This window comes from Thunnus thynnus, chromosome 3, assembly GCF_963924715.1.
Source record: "Thunnus thynnus chromosome 3, fThuThy2.1, whole genome shotgun sequence".
Lineage (NCBI taxonomy): Eukaryota > Metazoa > Chordata > Actinopteri > Scombriformes > Scombridae > Thunnus > Thunnus thynnus.
The window spans coordinates 32,517,486-32,538,576 of NC_089519.1; the positions used below are offsets into that span (position 1 = coordinate 32,517,486).

General features: G+C 40.6%; 1 protein-coding gene across 1 annotated transcript in view; it reads right to left on the minus strand.

Moving 5' to 3' along the window:
• LOC137173480 (voltage-dependent P/Q-type calcium channel subunit alpha-1A-like) overlaps positions 1-19,633 on the minus strand; it is a 20,467-nt gene extending 834 nt beyond the window's left edge. Inside the window, exons 1-5 of the mRNA XM_067578357.1 lie at positions 14,882-19,633; positions 13,525-13,660; positions 11,892-12,005; positions 4,223-4,424; positions 653-891 (exon numbers count right to left, since the gene is read on the minus strand). Of these exons, the coding sequence (XP_067434458.1) occupies positions 653-891; positions 4,223-4,424; positions 11,892-12,005; positions 13,525-13,660; positions 14,882-14,988 (798 nt within the window). The 5' untranslated portion in view covers positions 14,989-19,633. The remainder of the gene's footprint in view (positions 1-652; positions 892-4,222; positions 4,425-11,891; positions 12,006-13,524; positions 13,661-14,881) is intronic.
• Between the last annotated feature and the right edge of the window lie 1,458 nt (positions 19,634-21,091).

Here is a 21,091-nt window from a genome sequence, read left to right on the forward strand (position 1 = left end):
TAGAAAGATAGACAGATAAGACAGAAAGATAGAAAGGCAGATAGATAGATAGATAAAGTAGAGATAAACACCATTGAAAATCATTCAAAAACAGTGATGAGGCAAAAAATTGACACCAAGAAGCCACATGTCACATTGAAGAAAAATGGACAGAGAGAGAAACAGTGACAAAGAAAAAAGCATAACACAAAAAAGAGAGATTGATATCCATAAGTAGGTGTATGTGAAATAACTTGGTGTGAACTCTTACTGGATAAATAAACAGTCTGCTGAGGTGTGAACAAAAGGCAGGGGTTAAGATCACTTCTGTAACATTTAACAGATATACTGATCTATTACAAACACAGCTCATTAGACTTTAAGTAGTCAGATATCTGGAAAGTATTTGGAGTAATACCTAAGAAAGCCTTTCCTACTGAGTGTAACAGGTATGATGTTAAGTACCACTGTCAGCACTGAAGTATCCATAATGACAGTACAGAACATCCTCGAGGCTATTTGGGCTTTAATCCAACCTGCGTTGACTAAAAAAGCTGTATATAAAAGATTCTACAAGTGAAATTAACAAGAAAAAACAGGAAAGACAGTATTAAGAAATCGTCCCCAATATTTTGTGACCCTTGGCATTGATCTTGGTGTCTTTTTGGCCCACCTGTCTGTGACCCCGTCCATCAGGCCCCTCGCTGGGTGAGCGGGACCAGTGGCGGTCGTGAGGATGCCTGTGGGGGTAGTCGTGGCGGTCGGGGCCGTAACGTTCCTGGTCCATGGAGCTGTGGTGATGGTGGTGGTGATGGTGGTGACGACGGTCCTTGGTCCTGCCGCGGTCCCGCTCACGCTCCTTGGGTGGCAAGTCGCCTGACTGCGTGGTGGTGCTGAGGTCTGTGCCCAGACCTAGCAAGAAGATGTCTCAGTTTACATTTGAAAATACCAAATGGTAATTTAGAACAGCTTTTCATACCACGGCAACACACACGGTAACACTGATAAACCTTGTTTCTTTCATATCTGAAAAAGGCTAAAAAGAGCCACTTAAAACGAGTTAAAGGACAGGTTCACAATTTTTCAAGTCTGTCTTAAAACAATAGTAAGGTGCCCAAATGAACAGTGAATCATGATTTTCTTGCTGTAATCATTCCTCCTGTTCATACTGACCATTAGAAGATCCCTTCATAATGCACTTACAATATAAGTGATGTATGTGAAGTGAATATAAGTGATGAGCAATGTATTTAAAAGTTTATCTGAAGCTGATATGAAGCTTCAGCTGTCCATTACATTGTAAGCACGTTTGGTGGGGATCTCTTTAACCTTTTAACATCCACTGGGTCACTGGTGACCCGCTTAAGCCAGTTGTTAGCGGTAGCATCACGCAGTAATGAGTCAAAGCAATGGGTACAATTGGGCCAATTTGAGATGATTGAAGAGGTTCAGGGACACCAGTGACACCACAAATTAAAAACTCCTTAGCTCCCATAAGGTTAGGCCTAGAGGTCTGGAATTTTATACAGGTTGACAAAATGTGGAAGGTTTATGGTGTTCTGCATAGTTCTGGCATAAAGCATGTCCTAATTATTGTTATTCAAATATGACTCATTATAGACGACGACCAAAAACACTTTTTTTTTTAGCCTTATTTGAACTGGTGTAGTTTTGTTTGTGTTTTAGCCACATGCTAAACAAACACATTTCCAGAAACTAGAAGATGTTACTTGTCAAATGAAGCCTACTACATGCATCATGGCCTTACAGTTCTTCTGTTATAAGCTTTTCCATTTGAGTATGCCAAAATAGGCCAAATTCTATAAAAAAGGGTGGATGTTAAAGGGTTAAGAGGTACTGCACACTTAAACGTGTTTTTGAGTTGTGAACTAAATGATATGACTGTGCAGTGATGAAACACATCAGTGCTGGTGTTAATATTGACATTTCTTACCAAATCTATAAAGATCGGCTTTTCGTGGGTTAAGAAATTGCCCAACACCCTACCTACTGTTTTAAATCAGCCCTGAACCTTGCAAGGCCAATGCCGACATAAGTCGTGTTTTGACTGTGGGAACTTTCCCCAGAGAGTAAGAACCTTTTGAGGAACTCAGTTCCTTGACCTTCGTTTCCGCTGGAGGGACCAGGGTCTATATTTAGTTTCAGGGAGATTGTTTTACCCCTCAAAAAGTCCCTGCTTGGGGGGTAATACTTTCCAAAAGTACAGGAACTTTGGGGGCAGGTTTTGCAGGAATGACCGTCGCTGATTGGTCAAACACACAGCATGGCTGCTTCAACTTGTGTGACGCTTAATTCATAAAACGAGGAAGTGCTCTAGTATTGATTTAAGACCAGTTTAGGATGAGGGGAGGACAGAGGAGAGAGAGAGAGCAAGTGAGCAGCAGTGATCGAGCGATGAGAGGGAGCAGCGGTAGTGAGAACAAAGCCGTGAAAGAGAACTAAAGCGTTATTTTTGCATTGTTTCACAGCGGTTTCATTCTAAAGCAGAAATAAATAACCATCAAACACTCAACAGATGTTATACTGTGGAGACAGATGCTCTAATTTCAGTTTCATTTTCCTCCTCTGCATTTCTCCTTTTCATTCATTCATTCATTACATCTAACTCATGCAGCAGTAAATACAGAGAACAGGACAAATCTGTCTTGTTGCTTCCTCGTGTGTTAATACTGTGTCTCAAATGCTGTCATCATTTTTAAATTCCTCATGGGTCTAGTTTGCATGATCTACCTGGTTCCTCAGATGCGAGGGAAACACAAACAGGACTTCACTACAGGGACTCCTCTGGGTCTAAAGTACCTAGAACTTTTGATGGAAATGGAGCTATAGAGTTGATCGGTTGGGACTTATCTACGTCATGAAATGTATATAAAAATAGAATATTAACAACCTAAAGGCTCAAACTGACATTCCCCCAGAGACACACACAGCAGGGCTACAGCTACGTACTTTCACTCCCCCACAGAGACACACACACATCGGACAGCCCCTCGTAGCAGAGCCAGTAACTCAGCTACAACAAAGGTACCACATAGAAACTTTAACAAAGGGCCATGAATGTGCTTCTAGTGCCTGTCAAAGCTCCAACGGACTCTTTGTGTTTCCAGCGCAGACACGGAGAGTCTGACAGCAGCGGCTCATGGCTGGTTAGCTCTGACTACCAGCTCTACATCCTTGTTCATGCTACACTGAGTGGTGGTCAGTTGGTGTCCCCTTACCTCCGGTGTCACACACTGTATAGCCACGAGGCCACGCCCCCTACAATCACTGTCCTCTGCTGCATTTTTTAAATATGCTGGGAGGGAGGGAGCTAGCAGAATTTGGCCAGTAATAGGAAGAGAAATGTTTACAGCAAGCAAAACCTGTTTCAAAGTTCATATGGGCACCTGACAATAGTTTTGCAAGAGATTGGAAAAATGATGAATCTATCCTTTAAAGCACATTTACATTAAAAACAATTTAAAAAATGTAATGCATGTATACACACAATTATCAACTACAACAATGCAAATATAAAACAGAGAAAAGTAATTTAAAACACCATCATCGCCACCACATCCAGGAGGCGGAGGAGAGGATTCTCCATCAGATTAGAGAGCCCTCCAATTATAAAGGGGATTTAGAGTTTAACTGCGGCAGCCTTGTTGGATTAGTTTTACAGCTGAAGCATGCAATTTGCACTTGCAATTAGTGTGGCTATCTGCTTGCACAATGTTCTTTTCAAGGACTTCTTTGTGCCAAGACTTGACTCGCATAAAATTTAGTGAATATGGTGATAACTCTGCTCTCTTAGCTCAATAAAAGCACAGATTGCTCTTAATTGCTTCAACAACTGCTATTGAGTTGCCCTTGAGCAGGACAGTTACTGTCCAATAGCTCTAAAACAGCAATATATGAATGTATGACAATGTACATGTGCACTGCATCTACATAAAAGACACTACAATAAATGAAGCACCATCACTACATGTTTAATGTAATGTCCACTGTAAATTTAAACTTGCACTAACAAACTTTTTGTCCACCTGGGGAAAACAAGTTGTGAGTGTTTGCAAGAGCACTTGATACACCTGGCCCTCTGAGTTAATTAATAAGCCAGCCATCCAAAAAGAAGCAAGAAAAATGACAATGTGAGGCTGATACTCAATCTATCAGTAGGCGTTAAAAGTACTTCCTCTGTATGGTATAGATAACCGCCACAACCCTCCTGTGAGTGACTCACCCGTGTCAGCGTCGGTGTATCTGGTCAGGGAACGCTGGGAGGCGCGGTGACTCCTGTCCCTGTGCCTTCGCCCCCCACCGTGCCTCCCCTCCTCGGACACCACCCTCTCCAGGGAGTAGTCATCCAGCCTCACACCCCGGCCTGTGCGCCCGTGGACCAGGCTGGAGGTGGAGCGACGCATCGGACTGGTGTCTGTGATGGTCTATGAGGTCGAAGGAGAAGCGTAGAGGAAGAAATACAGAGAGGAGGAGGAGGGACAGACAGATAGGAAGTGATAAGATGAGGAGAAAAGAGATAAAAAGGTGGGGAAAGAGGAGAAAAGAAATGAGATTTAATATCTCCTGACTGGTGGAGTCCATCCTCAGCTTTAGTGTATGACACCACTACAGAGGTGCATATGGTCGAATGTCTGTCATATCTCCTGAATGTGAATGTGTCTATTTAATGACAATATTCGACTTTGGTCACACAGCAGCTTCAAAGAACTCTTGTTTTATGTTTTAATCTTCTTGGTGCACCAGATGGGTAGCAGTTAACCCAACTTTGGCAATTCAGGTATTCACAGGTTGCATTTTGTTATGATAATATCCATATTTTGCCTCTTGAGTTGCCCTGTGTGGTGACCTGCACCCATCTGGCTGAAACAAACCATGATAATATACTATTTAACCAAGCATGATTCAATAAAAATTGATGGAATCAGCATTCACATAGCTTGCCCTATAAAAGTAGAAGCTGAAATCCCCGACTATGGAGCTTTCGACAAGCACATGTAATGTAATACCATGCTTCTCCACCAAAACGTGGAGAGATGAAACAGACAGAGATATAACTGGGAACTGACAGAAAGAGAGAAATAGGGGCAGAGAGACAGAGAAGAGCAAGCATGAAGGAAGGCCATAGAAACCATGCCTCACATGCACAAGGCAGAGGAGTCTACTGAACTTTTTCACATGGAAGCCATATTTCATTTATGTCATTCTTAGGTTGGTAAGATATTTTTTTTTTCCGATCCCAAAGTTGGTATATCATAAGAACATCAGATGGTTGATGGTTGGTTGGCGGTGACGATTGGACACATAGCATTAGCATTATTAGTATTTGTCACCCTGCTGTATTGCTAATTTTGGTACATAAAATTAGACAGAAGCTTTTAATAACAAGTTGAGTGTCAAAGAAGCACCACTAAGAATAAGCACATTACTGCATTACCAATACTATAGAAGACTGTAAAAGCTGATTATTAGCAAAAATGAAATCTTGCTGATTTGGAGGGAACTTGTGGATTTTCATAATCTTGTTTCTGCTGGAACCGACTTAGAAATTTATAGTAATTGCACCTCTTATCAGCATCTCTGTTCATCACAACGATGCCATTTCTTTTTATTCATTTTTGTCCAAAAACTGCTTGCATTGAGCATTTTCATTTCATATATGTATTGTTTCCCCGACACTGAGTATGACATAAATCAAATATGGCAGCCATGCAAATAAGGCAAACCATCATTCCATAACCTAAAACCCTCGTCAAAAAGCACTGAAAAAACCCAACCAGAAAATTTCTACAGCACTGACGACTGATTATTCTACTCTGTTGGGGATATAAGACTACACAGAATCATATCAGCTAAATCAAAATCCTGAAAATCCTGATCATAGTCAGTGCAGTAGCCCAAATGTTTGACAATTTGTTTGTCACATAAGTGCATTGTGAATTGAAGTTACTGTAAAAAAAAATTAGTCAACAGGGGCAGCAGAAAAAAGTTATATGTGGTTATATAAGTTTATTTTAACTCTCTTATACCTGCATAATGTAAGTGTGTCGACATCTAATGCATCAAATTAGTGCATTTGGTCAAATATTATTACTTTTAAAACCTGTTTGAAGAATGATGTGGCTTTGTTGCTGCATCAGGACAATACAAATAAGATTTCATTAACAGTAAATCACAGCAAAACCTACAAATCATATGTACTGGTCTTGTTGGATTTTCTTGCTGGGTTTTTAACAGGCTCTTCTGACCGGGACAGGACCCTGCTGACGCTCTGAACCCCCAGAAAAAGCTTCACATCACCCTGATGACCAAACACGTCAGTCTGCAAGCTAGCAGGCCAGACAAATATTCAGACAAACACAAGAGGATTCACCGTCCTGAGAGGAGCTCCACACTTCACAGCGGACTCTGTACACTCTGAGCAGCCTAACACAAGCCATGCATGCCCTCTGGATAGCCGGCAGCACACTACTAAATGTGTGCACACGCTCGACATACACACGCACGCTTGAAACAATCTGGGTGTCTATTTTGGAACGACACATGTATGTGTATTACTTTTACACACAACAACCCCTCCTCTTGCATGAATAACAAGGGATGTAATAACTTTTCACATGAACAACACTTAATTTTCAGGCTTCCATGTTTTTAGATATTTAGCACATATGCTATCCGTTCAAATTGTTATAACGCAAAGAGTAACTTGTGCATTTTCTTATTATTTTAAAGCTTTTTGGACTTGAGCGGGTCACATGACCTACAGTTCAGATTGTAGCCTTTATACCAAAATGACTTTTCCAGACAGATAGTTGTATATTTCAGGCTTATTTGTGGATGAATTTATTTTTGAAGTTGTATTTGAAAGAGCATAAACACTGAAAAAAACAAGAAAAACCTGCCTGATCCACTCTTATTATGTTTGCCATTTTATATTAGAAAAATATATATTTTTATTAACATCTTCACTCAGATATGACTAAAAATAACATTGAATTGTGACCCTGGTGATCTGTGTATCCAAATTACATCCCAAGTTGAGACATGTAGAGAAGTGACAAAAAAAGTATGTCATCCAACTTTAGACACTCAGAAATGCTGAGCGCGACACATCCACATCCATTTAATGAGCTCTCAACTTCTCAAACTTTCACTCCACCTTACAGACCACTTAATGCCAGCGTTTTGCTGAAGCAACATTTCCCCTCATTGGTACAACACTTCCACGGCGAGACAGGGCTCTGCCACGTCATGCATGACTAATGACATGCCGGCACGCTGCCAATCCCCTCCCGCACAGGCCAACAGTCCCACATCAGGCCAGTCCATGCTTTTGTCATACACTGTTGACCCGGTCTGCAGCGATGCAACAGACTGAAACACACATGTAACACGCGTACAGAGGAACATACACACACGCACACGCTGCATACAAGCACGACTCCAGGGGAAAACCCGTCACAGAGGAACAAACAAGGGAGAGCAGAGAAACCGCAACACAAGCAGAGGGAGGAAGGAGAGATGGGGAAAAGGCAGGAGAAAGAAAGACAGAAAGAGACTAGAAGAGCTCACAGAAAAGCTGACAGGGTAAGAAGATAGAAAAAAGGGAGAGGTAAACCAAAGTAGATCCCAATAGAGGCAATTACGCCATGGTGCTTGATTAAAAGAGCTTTGAGCACCAGATGGGAGGGGTTCACTGCAGTAACAACTCAGATGATGTCTGGTTAACTTTTAAGTTGCACAAAAGCACAGTGCATTGACTTCCAAGAAGTTTCACATGCCTGTCAAAACGTTTCAGGAATTATTGTCTTTAAAGCAGGCTAAACAAGACATAAAAAGTGCTTTATAAATAATACTTGATCCAAGTATGGACAGGGTGGATGGAGACTAAGAAAATTTAGGTGTAAATTGGGATTTGGTAGGTAGAAGTGAGACAGATCCAGGTCTGGTCCAGGTCTGGGTCACACAAACCCATTTATGTCAAAGTTTCAGTCATAATTGTTTAAGTGATGACTTTGGTTACTGGTGGTAGGAGCAGCACAGATCCCAGAACAATGTTTGAATTGACACATGTATTGTCCATGAGGGGGCAGCAAACTCTTCCTGAGCGCTCATCAAATAAGCTGGTAGCATCATCAGAGGATGAGTTGGTTTTATATCCTCTCATTAAAACATGATGTAATGTCTTCCAGAGATCTTAGTACTTGTGTCTTTTATTCATTTTTACACATCAACAAAAATCAGACTGCACTGATGTGCATCTTCCCCTATACAGGACGTCTAGCTGAAGCTAATTTGTAGCACCCGTCCCTGATAAAAAACACCAGGACAGGTAAAACAGACACTGTGCACTATGCATTACACATATGTATGCAGATATGTTGAATTACTATTGATGAAAAAAAGATACTGTCAATAAAAAGTATCTAAAATGTGATATAACAAAAATCTTAAGGATTGCCAGATGGATGGGGGTTGTGACACCGTCCAACTAACATCACCTGAACAGTCCGACTGCAGTTCAACCCCACCTAAATTAGCAGCCGATGTAAGGCAAAACAAACACCAACTACAATTTGATGCCGATCAATTTGAGAAATAATTGAGAAAGAAGGAAAAGGGAGGAGACAGAGAAAGAAAGAGAGAGAGAGAGAGAGAGAGAGAGAGAGAGCGGTACATACACTGAGGTTATTTCCGCGAGGCCTGTGTCTCCTCCGCTGCAGAGCAGGCAAACACAGAGATGATACGTAGAGCAGAGCAGTGTAGCACACAAACACACACACACATACACACACACACGCACACACTCACACACTCACACACACACACACACACACATACACACACAGACAGAGCATAGGCCCAATGTAGCATAGTCACCAGGACCGAAGAGAATCGAGAAAGAGAAAGAGAAAGAGACAGAAACAGAAACAAACACACAGATAGAAGGAATGAGAAACCATGACAGAGATAGAGAAGGACAGGGAGGATAAGAAGATTATTTTGGGGAGATAAATAGGTTTTGGGAAGGACGGGAGGAGAAAATAGAGGGAGAGGGAGAAAAGATGAGAGGGACAGAAGAAGGTAGTGAGAAAAGGAGAAGAGAAAAAGTACAAAAGTCATGAAGAAGGAGAAAGAGAGGGAGAACCAGTTAATCGAAGGAAGGCCAATGTGCACACAGAAGAGCGAGGTGGGTGTGCGAGTGAGAGGACAGAGGACAATATAAGACGCATGTGCATCCACACACACACACACACACACACACACACACACACACACACACACACACACACACACACACACACACAAACAGACACACACAATCACTCATACACACACTTACCGAAGCAGCGTGAGCTCTCTGTAAGGCAGAGCAGTGTTAGAAGACAGTAAGTAACAGTGTACAGACACACACACTTATAGGCAAACACACACACACACAGACACACACACTTATAGGTAAACACACACACACACTTATAGGTAAACACATACATTCACATTGGACATTTTCTACACTCCCACAGCACCTGTCTTTATGTTAATATTATAATTTAATTATTATATTACATAAACACCAAGACTTGTACTGTATGAACCAGGATAGTTACTGGAGGAGTAACAAGGCTCAAAACTACATGCACCAAACTTGTGTTAGGTTTTTTTTTTACTGAACATGGAGTACTAACTGGGTGGAGATTTCAAGATTGGGACAATTGAAAAACTTGAAAATATAAATACAGAAAGGGTGCGATCAGTGCAGACTTTGAGTATAAGCAGTATTAAATAATTTTTGTTGTGTTGGCTTTGTTTTACAGTAGAGATAAAAAGAAACACAAAAAACTCTCCAACAGGTGCTGAACTAAAAAGGAGACATCATGCAAAAAGTAGAATCTCCACACTGTTCTCTGCTCCCACAAATGTTCTTTCTTTTTTTTTTAACTGTTGCAATCAGATCTTCAGGCGCAGCAACAGAAAAATAAAAGAAACATTGTGGGAGCAGACGACAGTGAGTGGATTCTACTTTTTTTTGCCATGACGGCTCTGGACTGCAGCGTATAACATATTTGATTTAAACAATGACTACAGTATGAAGGTAAACTTTCAGCTTCAATTTGAGTGTATTTACATATATTTTAGAGGACAAGAAGTTAAAATAAACCTACACAATGTTGTAATGTCTAATAATTGGTTGCATATCTTTTCAGATTAATCATTGATTAAGAAAAAAGCAGTACAAGCTGCAGAGTTTACACTCAAAATCTGATTTGTTAGGAACTTAAAATCCTAAGAATGACTAGAAAACAAACGGACACCTTCTCTGTACCACAGTCCTCTTATACACTCCTTCCTCATCCTCTAAATGAACATTCAGAAGCAGCACACCATGGAGTAACCAACATACCAAAGTGAGAGCAATGTGACTCGATGGACATGTTGGGAGTATGGCCGGGCTTATATGCATGAACGTGTGTGTATAACTGCAGCCAGAGGCTTCACAGCAAACTTCACATGTTCTGAACAGCTTTACCAACATTTTTTTAACGCACCCATTGTTATTTTTATGTAACAGACGCACAAAAAAGGTTGTGCAAGTTCATTAATGATAAAAAATACAAAGCCAGCACAAAAGAAACTTAGCAGACTAGTAAACAATCTGCAATGCAAGATTTGAAATCTAATTTGTAAGCATGGAGCAATTGAAAAATAAAATAGTTTGTGTTTTTAGTCTGCAAGATGTAATCACCAGGGTTTCCTTTTCTCACTTTCTTCATATATGTCACCTTTTTTAAAAATTTGTATACAAAAGTTTACCTGTAAAATTATGATCCTAACATCCAGATATGGACATGGTCTGTTAAGGTTAACCAAAAATTGTTGGCAAGCACCCTGTCACATTCTCAAGTGCATAGCGTCTGCTAAAAGTACCAAAACTGCAGGAGAAATTTTGAGCGCAACATCATCCACAGGAACTTCTACCACACCTCTCTCTCTCTCTCTCTCTCTCTCTCTCTCAGACACACAAACACACACACACACACACATATAATTTGATTTGACAACCTAAACTTTATGTACTTTATATATGACTTTATACTTAAGTTGCCCAATTTGGGCACAATGTGGTTGAATTTGTGCTTTAAATGCTACAGAAACGCTTTAGCATCACACTTATGAATGTACTTATCACTTATGGGTATTTTCTCATTTTCATCGCAGAAGAGTGACACTAACTCTGGCCACAGTTTACACAGGACAGACACACCAAGGATTTAATGGAAATGGGTTAGGGAAGAAGATAAGGTTGGAAGGGACAAAATATTCTATTAATATAGGTCTTCTAGATATATATTTGAATATACATCTAGAACACTTATCCAGCCCTCCGACACGGTTTGCTTTACTGCTGGAGGAGTGGAAGGTGAGAGTGAGGGAGGGAGGAGGTGGAGGGGAGGTGAAGGGGAAGGAGGGAAAACAAACGGGGAGACCAGACAAACGGAGGTGAATTTCCAAAAGTCTCTTTGCTTCTTTGCATCAAAACGTTCTATGAATATAATCTCTGTATTAGAAACATTGTTATACTAATGTTATATGCATTAGTATATCAAAACAATAACACCAGATAAGAAAAAATATATCGAATAAAGAGAGAAATACAGAAATAATGTATCAAACTGCATTTTTTTGTAAGAAAAAATGCCAAAAACATATCAATCGATATACGTTTTCATATCTGTACATTTGACATTTAAAAAAAAATCTCATCTCTTTAGGATGCAAGGAAAGACTTTTTTAAATCCACTTCAACTGTCCTCACTGCTAACAGGTATAATAATGGACAGTGATGATAATGATGGTGATGCTAGTGATGATGGTGGGATGAAGGTGCTCACTTGGTTGTCTGCCGAGAGGCGGGGCATGGAGAGGGTCCGCCCATGCCCATCCATTGGGTGATAGGGCTCAGTGTCGGAGTACCCGTCCCGCCCCATCTCCCTCATCTCTACCGTCTGTAAAACACAACGAGAGGGGGGCGTGACCACTGTCTGCTGAGAGAGGGGACTCTGGCAGGCGGAGGGGTCATCAACTGATTGAGGTAGGAGCTAGCGGAGGTGGGAGGGGGGCATGAAATAAAGTCAACGATTTATCAAGAATTTTTCAATTTCAGGCATAAATAACTACAAGTCTGTCTTAATTTATGCAAATTGTTGCATAAATTAACTGTTGCAACCAATGTTTTCTCTTGGATTTAAGATGGCATTGCCTAACATCCTCTATGGCCACAGTTTGTGGGTTAGTTACTCTGCCTTACTTATAATTATGCTCTGAGTTGGGTCTCTGAAATCCTGGATTGTGGCGCAAAGTATCCCAACACTAAAACCTGAGTATCGCTAAAAGCTTCTTTGGACACAATGTTTTTCTAGCTAACAAACTGCCATCAATGAATCCAAAATTGGAGCAGGGAAATAACTAAAAAAGCAAATTTATTTTCAAATGTCGACTCTTACTTCCAAAGACTTTCCAATCCATGTACACCTTTATACGTTGGTCATAGGATTGGAGACAAGAGATGAGGGGCTGGAGAGTAGGGACGTCCCAACAGACAAGCGAAAGTAAGGGGCAGTGAGGAGGAAAAGGTGTACATCACAAAACACATCTACCAACTCCAAGCTATTGACTTTCGGAGGAGAGGAGGTTGCAGAGGGAAACAGACGAGGAATCAGAAGAGGATCAAGGAATAGGAAGATGATAAGATGAGGAAGATACAGGAGACGTGGACTTGGAGGAGGTAGATGAAGAAAGAGAAAAAACAGATAGAGGGACATTTGAAAGAAAAAGAGATCAAGAAGAGAAGAAGAGGGTGACACTACAGTCTTGTCCGCTGGCAGCGGCAACATCCAAGCACTTCAGATACAGAAAGGACTGCTTCTTTAAACTTCTTCCAGTTTATCGGAAGTGGCTCACAACTTGGTGTCAGGGATGACAGAGTGCATTTCGGACTAATTAGTTCTCAAAAGGACACTCAAAAACACTTAAACTGAGTCATTAGTTCAGGAATTCCTCTGCAGTTGACAAATTGCTTCAAATCAGAGGCGAGAAACTGGATTGGGGTCTAGCCCTGACATGCCCATCCAACCATTTTAGAGGTTAGATATGAATCAGAAAAGATCATTTGAAATAAACCACTTACCTGAGGAAGCACAGAAAATCAGGGGGGTTTACAACACTGGGTTTTATTGTCTGTGGAAAGGTTGTGCTCTTGCATTTAAGCTCACAATTTACAATAAATTGTGAGGTGTGATGCTTTAAAGAGGTTTTTATTGCAACAGCAGGAATCCTGAGCAGTGTTTCCCACCGGCGTCTTTTATATTTTTTACTAACAAAGTACTCGCTGATCCCTTGACCTCATTGATAATCGATTATGCACGTCTACCGTCACCTGAACATAAAGTAACCAGCAAGGTGGTTAGTTGGGCTTGAATTGGCGTGCTACCAAGGTGACGACATGTGTGTTTGTGCTCATCATACCTGTGGGTTGTGCCGGTTGTCGTGGAGATCGTCAGGGTAGGGTCTATCGGGGCTCCAGTTACCCGTCTTTCGGAACATTTCCTGGGCTTTGGCCGTCACCCACGACTGGCTCTCAGTCATGCCGCCTTCGGGAGGTCTGACACCCACACAGACACACGTCAGAGGGTTACAAATTACGGCAGACCTTGAAATGTTTCGCAAACTAATAGCCAGAGGGTATCTTTGACCATTCATAGTTTCTACTATAGTTTCATTCAACTCCACTTCCAAAGGATCTCTTGCACCTCTTAAAGATTAAATCATATTTATTAAAATGATTGTTACAGTAAGGCAGAGATGAGATTTTCATTTCTCATTAATACCTGCTGAAAAATAGCTTGTTATATAACCTAAAAAAAATTAAGCTTTAAATTAAGGGACTATACTGGGCTGAACAACAGACAACTTGACTTATTGACAGAAAAGAGACCATGAGAATACACATAGTAACACACAGATGGTTTTGCAGTCTCTTTTACATTCAAATACAGCCATTCAAACCATTTCACGTTGGCTGGCCTGATAAACAGTACGTTTTCTGAGGGACATTTTATTTGCCCACATTAGTGACAGTCACACAATGTTGAGTAAGACTTCTGAAATGGACAACAGAAAAACATACACACTCCGACACATAACAAGAGAAAAGACCAAAAACATCTCTGAAAAACTTGGTCAAAGAAACCTAAAGCTAAGCTGGCAAAAAATTACAATTAAGAACAACAAAGCGATGCAGAGTCAGTATGTACTGTACTGTTTTGTATGTATGATGGTTGGTATAATCATACACATCATTGAACCAGTTCATTCAGATTTAAGCCTAAAATTCAATTCATTATTCACAGCTGACTTTTCTTTTAATGTTTGTTTTAGAGAAAACCTGACCCTAAATACCCTTTTTTTTTATCAATGTAACCCTGTCACCCACTGTAGATAATTTCTAATCAGGGATTAGTTTTGTTGGGTTCTAGGCAACGGACAAACATTTAACCTGAGACATTTGGAAATGTTTTGTGCGACACAATAACCACTGCATCTACAAACTGCATCTAAAATCATATTAAATTCTGCCACTGAGGTGTGGAGGATGAACTGGTCTTAGAGGTAACTTTCGCTGATATATTTTACAAGAATAATATATGACATTTAATGTTTCATGTCCTTGAACCAGATCTGGGAAGAAAATGTTACATTCTTACCCTGATGCACAGTCTGTCTGAATACTGCATGTACTGTATATAGAATATAAGTGTCCTTTGTGAATTCACGTGTTTCCATGCCTAACACATAGGTTACTGTCCCTCCCCAGTCTACTCACATGCTGTTGACGTTGTCCGGCTGGGTGCTGGGGAGGCCATTCAGGCCCTGTCCCCCCTGGCCATCAGTGCCCCCTCCCTCAGAGGGTGGCTCCATGCGCTGAAACATTAATGGCGTTCGGTTCTGTGTGAGATACACGACATGGCCTGCAGGCTGGCATCAGGCACACTCAGGGGGCAGACACAGGACACAAACACAGGATGCACTCGCATCATGCACCCACACGGGGGCGCCATTGGCAAGCACATGGCTGTGGGTATCCAAGGTAAAGTTCCCTGCCAGACTACTGATCTGGGATTTGCCATCGACTCTGAACTACCTTTTAAATGGACAATGTAGCAATGCTGACTATTTCCTTCATATCAGTTTGGCTTGATGTTCAGGGAGGGAAGGCTGATCTCAGATCTGTGTCAGAGGGGAACTTCTACCTTAGGCATTTGAGATAAGATTGCTCTTGAATCACAGGTCTTGGACCAGATCACCATACTCATGAAACACATCATTAAAGAGACATTTTACTCAAAAAATCATCTTTTGACAATCCGTGCGAGCCTTCATCTGCCAAAATTTTTGAGTAATATGCCATTTTGTGGGAAGTGGACATCTGATCCTGAACCAGTTGTATTAAAAAGCATCTTCTGCTTCTATCAGACAGGCTAGAGGTCAGTCAGCTGTCCTCCCAGGAGATCCTGGATAATGGAGTCCTCTCAGGAATGGCTGGGCAGCGACAGTTTATGACTGATACTGAATGTGTCATGTCCATCCACAACCTGGAAATTAAAGGCTGAATGCTAAATGAGCGCAGGATGGATCGAGGCCTGTTCAGAAACAGACGCATGACCACACCTCAGACACACAAGACTGATCTGCTGGACAAGAGGCTAACTTTCTTAGACATTTGCTACATGTAAATGGAAAAAAACCCAATAACCATCTAACACTTACACAGATTTGTCATCAAACAAAGCTTTTGAATGACTGGTTATATAAGTAATTTATTTGTCTGATGTGGTAGACAACCATATATGGCATGTGCAACAATGGCTACTGGCACAGTTGCATTACTTATAATTATCTTAAAATGTTTTATTGCCATATATTTTAGTTTATTTTTATGTTACACTTTTAAACCACATTATAGCTCTACCTTGTGAGTTTTTTTTGTGTGGATCTTCTATTGTAGCTGACTGAATATGGATATTTTGCACCTCCTACCAAGCAAATTTGCTTTTTGGATGATAAAGTTAAACTTGGACTTGAGATTTATTTCTGAATTTGGGTTCTTGTGAGTGTTCAGTAAATGGTTGTGACAGTGCCGTTAGCCAACAAACTACTGTGCTAACACTCGCCTCTATTGAATAAGTTAGCTTGTAATATGATCAGATTTAGGCTATTCACAGCAGGGCAGCAGTGGTTTGATTAAAACTTTGGCTAAAATGATAATTAATGCCTTGATGACCAGTTCCCTTAAAAAAAGTACAGTAATTAACCATCACTGTTAATATTTGTTGAGAATGATAAGTTGTTTGTCCAGACATTTAGTTAGCAGTTAGCATTAGTTATAAACACCTCCAATAAGACAGCCACCGGCTGAGTAACGTCAACTAAAAATCTTCAGTTTCCTCCTTTACTTGTAGCACAACTGATTAGGCAGAAAGCTTTTAAACTGCTGCCCATTAAAAGCCTGTCAGAAGTTTGTAAAATCCTGTCCAATTATCACAATTATCATTGTTTCCTGTGCTGAGGAGGGGAATGGTTTGTCTCTGAACAGTCTGGTTTGGCACTGATTAGCGACCGTGATTATGGTGAACACAGAAACTGAACACTGACTTTAATGGTATAATATTGCAGCAGTGGCATATGTATCAATGAATGGTCCCAGAAATAACTGATGACATACAGAACCACTGGTCACAGGAACCTCCACTCAACATCCCACCAACCACCACAGCAGACAGACAGATACATGAACATATAGATTGGAGAGAATGGTCTTGGTTAGAGCAACTTGGTGACAATCAACCTGGATTGACCAAATAGGGAGAGCTTGATAAGTCAAGGTCCCATCTCTTCCTGGAGGAATAAAGGGAGAGCGTCAGAATGACAGAGACGGCATGGAAGACAGAAACAAGGGACTACAGACTCCAAAATGGAGAGAGGAAAACACCAAAAACGATATACACACAATCACAAATCAGCAAATGCTGTAGACAGTTGAGACAACCACTTGAAATGATGCATGTACAGTAATAAGAGAGAAGGGAGGAACCAAGGAGGAGAGAGACAAACAAATGACACAAAAAAATAAGAATTAAAGAAAATATCCACCGTCTACTTCTCTTACACCGCTACATATCAGCAAAGTGTATTCCAGGAGTTATTGGGATTAAAGGTGTTTCTGTCTTGCTGTTCCCACTTCTCTTTAGTTCAGTTAGAGAATTTTTACTTTTTGCTTTCAATTTGGGAAGTGCCAATATGAACATTTTTGCGCACAATTTCCTTATTCAAAATGTTCCTAATCTTGGTGTCTTTGGCTGGCAACATTTCTACAGCCCATTTCACTAAATTATCTCCATAATTTAGAAGAAATAAAACTATCTTGTCTTTCATTTGTTTTTGTTTTTTTACCTCCAAATTAGAGTTGCAAAATTGGACAAGTCACTGGTTCATGGAGTGTTTTTCCCCAATTCTGTATTCCCATTTCAAAATGTTCTTTGAACAATATCCTCAACATTACTTAAACATAGAAAGGAATGACTCTCCCAGCTAATGTAATGACCCTAAAAGTTTGAGAAATCATGTTTGGTACATCATTTTGGCATGGCAAATGGCTAAAAAAACTACAATACTTGGCCGCTGTTGCTATGGAGAAGCCAGTCAGAGGCATGAATCAGAGTGGTAATGAATTCAAAATGCTTTGTAATTGCAGTTGTAAATGAAACACAGCGCAAGAGTTGCTGAATTCACCCAAAAGTGAACAGATTTATGCTGAAGCTGTAAAATCAGTTTTCTTAACACCGTAATCTTTGGATATGGATCTTGGCTATTTCTTGCTGAAATGTCGTAGTTGAGTAGTTGTAGTTAACTTTTACTTGAAGATTTTTATGTACAGAGTCTTGTACTTTTGACTTTTTGACAGTAAACAAGATATTTTCTATACAGTTGTTAATCTTTTGTACTGATGATTCAATTAGGAGAGTTTCATGCTGATCCAAGCCATAAAAGTGCTCCAGCTGTGAGTCATGCAACGTTGTCTATGAGAAAAATTAATGGGACATTTCCTTTCAAAACCACGGCCAGCTAAAATAGCTCCTCCAACTATGCAACTCTACAGAATATCTATACTCTATACTATATAAATCCACAAGTTTGGGGCGAATGTGATGGATTTTTTCTAGCTGGACTGTTGAAATTGATTGGCCAACAAAGATACTCTTGGTCTTTGATTTTGACAAAGAAATATTCTGCTATTGAACTGCATTGGAGCTGCACTGGACATTATCTATGATTGATACTATCCACATGACAAAGAGAAAAAAAACACCATTCAGCAAGGTTTCTTTATATCAGAGCTGTAATGTTTTCGGGTGGATTTTTCCTTTAAGGTGGTAGGGAATTAATAGCAAGGGCATAATTTGAAACGGAGGAGAAGAATGAAATGGCGTACTGTAGAGATGGACGAACAAACAGACAGACACACAGACTGGTTAAAGTCCTTGTGCACTGCTGATGTTGAGAAAGCCTGTATGGACCTGTCCGTTCAGTCCAATGGGATGGCTGCATTCAGGAACATACCAACGCATACTGTATTTACAGGGGTGTACTGTCAAAAAGAAAACAGACTAACATACTCTCCATTCACCAATGCCTTTCTCCAGTCTGCAAAATCCTGCCTCAAGAAACATGTTTTGATTGAGGTGTCAACATGGACGAGGTTGACCCCCCCCCATTACATGAGATTTGGAGTTTGTCCTATTGTGGTGTTGGTTATGATTAAAAAATTAAGGTTCAAAACCAAGGGGATGATATTGCAGGACCAAATGGAAAGTATTACGTGACTGGAGAGATGTTTCCACATGTCCAATATGTGGACTGAAAATACAGAGACAGAGGGAGCGAGTGCATCTCAAAGGCATTCATCGACAGGAGGGGAAGAGCACTGACAGGGAGCAGAAGGTAAGGCCATGTGGTATCATCATCGTTGTTCAGAACATCATCAACAACAAAAAGCATACAGTAGTTGTAATTCCGTAAACCTTCTTAACACCCAATTCTCCTCACCAAGATCAAACAGCCCATGGTGAGAAGATAAGGAAAACTTGAAGCAGTGGGAAGGGAAAGGTTGCTTGCTAGTTGGAGAAAGTAAAACAGCTAGGTAACTGTGGGCAAGCACGGTAAAAGGAATGCGGCTGGCCAAGGGGGCAACAAGGTGCTAGAAAAAGGACGCTGATTTGAAGGTAGCATGCTTATAAAAGGGTACAGCACAGGTTGAGAGGGAGGTAAGATTTAGGGAAGCTGGTAGGTAAAGCCTGAGGAAGAAGGAGTTTGGAGTGTAGCTGGGAGTCCATATAGGATTTAAATGTATAAGACATGTTTCTTATACTTTTAAATCCATATTTGGGAGAATAAATGCACGATTCAGTCCAAGGGCCGGTAAAGGTGGTATCAAAAAAAGAGGGCCAGGAGGAGGAAGAAGAGAAAAGGGGGGGAGGAAATATGGTCTTTCCGGGTTCGGGAATATCTCTGGAATGGAGTCTACCTGTTCCTCTCGCATGGCCTGCAGCTTTTTCGTCTTGCTCTGCCGGTAGTATTCCATGATCATCATGGCGGCGTAGATTTTGCCCACCGTCAAGTCTGTGGCTGCTGAGAAAATGACAAGTTACCCTGCAAGATTAGACCCGAGTGAGATGGGACCCTGAGCCGTGGGGGGAATGGGAGTGGGGGACAAGACACACAAAAACCACTGACACAAAGAGATTCACAATAACATGCAGATTACACCAAGAGCTGGGACAATTCTGTTTCATTTCCATCCGTGTGGAGACAGACCTGAGCTCCCGACTCAAGAATTTAAACTACATGTTCAGCTCTTGATTTGGTGGGTTCAGCTGTTTCCTTCTTTGGATGAAATAGTTCAGTCACAGAATATTTAGTCAGTGATACCCAATGATTATGTGCAAAAAACACTGTATTGGAGGAGTGAAAAAGCAAAGTAAGTATCCCTTTCTCACAGAGGCATATCTAGAGACTCCACACAATGACCCTTTCCTGTTGTATCCTTAAATGCTTTACTTAAGGTTTCATTATAACATACATGCAAAACATGCTTACTTTCATGCTTGTGCGCACTCTTGAGTCACAAAACCTCATTCTCATTGGCTAATAGATTTTTTTGACATTCAGCCCATATACGGCATTGACACTGTTGGTTTGCTGATGATGTGTTATTGAGCACTATGAAGTTTGACAGGCAGATTTACAATATACCTCCTAGAAAATATGGAAATTGCCAAATTTAGGGGCTGTTATGAGGTCACACTGTGTGTCTCATTATTAAGTACTTAGTTTAACAGGAACTCAGTATGTTTCTCTTTTGTCTTGAAGGAACATTGGTAACCACTGTCTGAATATTCCCTGTGAGGACTCAACTGAAACAGAGCTGAGCTCACTCTCTGGTGCAGAACAGAAATACAATTTAACAACACTGTACAATTATTAACACAACAGAGCCAGTAGTCTTTTCACAGGCAGATGCTGTACTTGCTACTAATCAATGAACATTCTTTTATTATTCAACTATCATCTAACCTTATCAAACCTTTAGTGTATTAAATCTTTAATCATAATATTAAGGCTGAGGACTAGGTAGCCACCTCACTAACATGGACACCTCAGTCGTATAATCCCTGTAAAACAGGAGCTCAATTTTTTCTAAAAACTCCAGATAATGTATCCCCAGAGTTTGGATGGAAACACATAAACATTTAAAATCAGAAAAATATTGAGCTTTGTTTTTGTTGTCAAATAATGTCACTGTGCAGCTAAATGCTTCTCGAATAAGTGGTGCCCTTTTCAAAGTGGCATGGCTACAAGTCCAGCAGCATTAAAACTGATATTAACATGTGATAAGATATGACCATACATATCTTATACCTTTTGTCATATTACCGGGCAATAAGACATGACAATACATATCTTAAACCTCATTAGC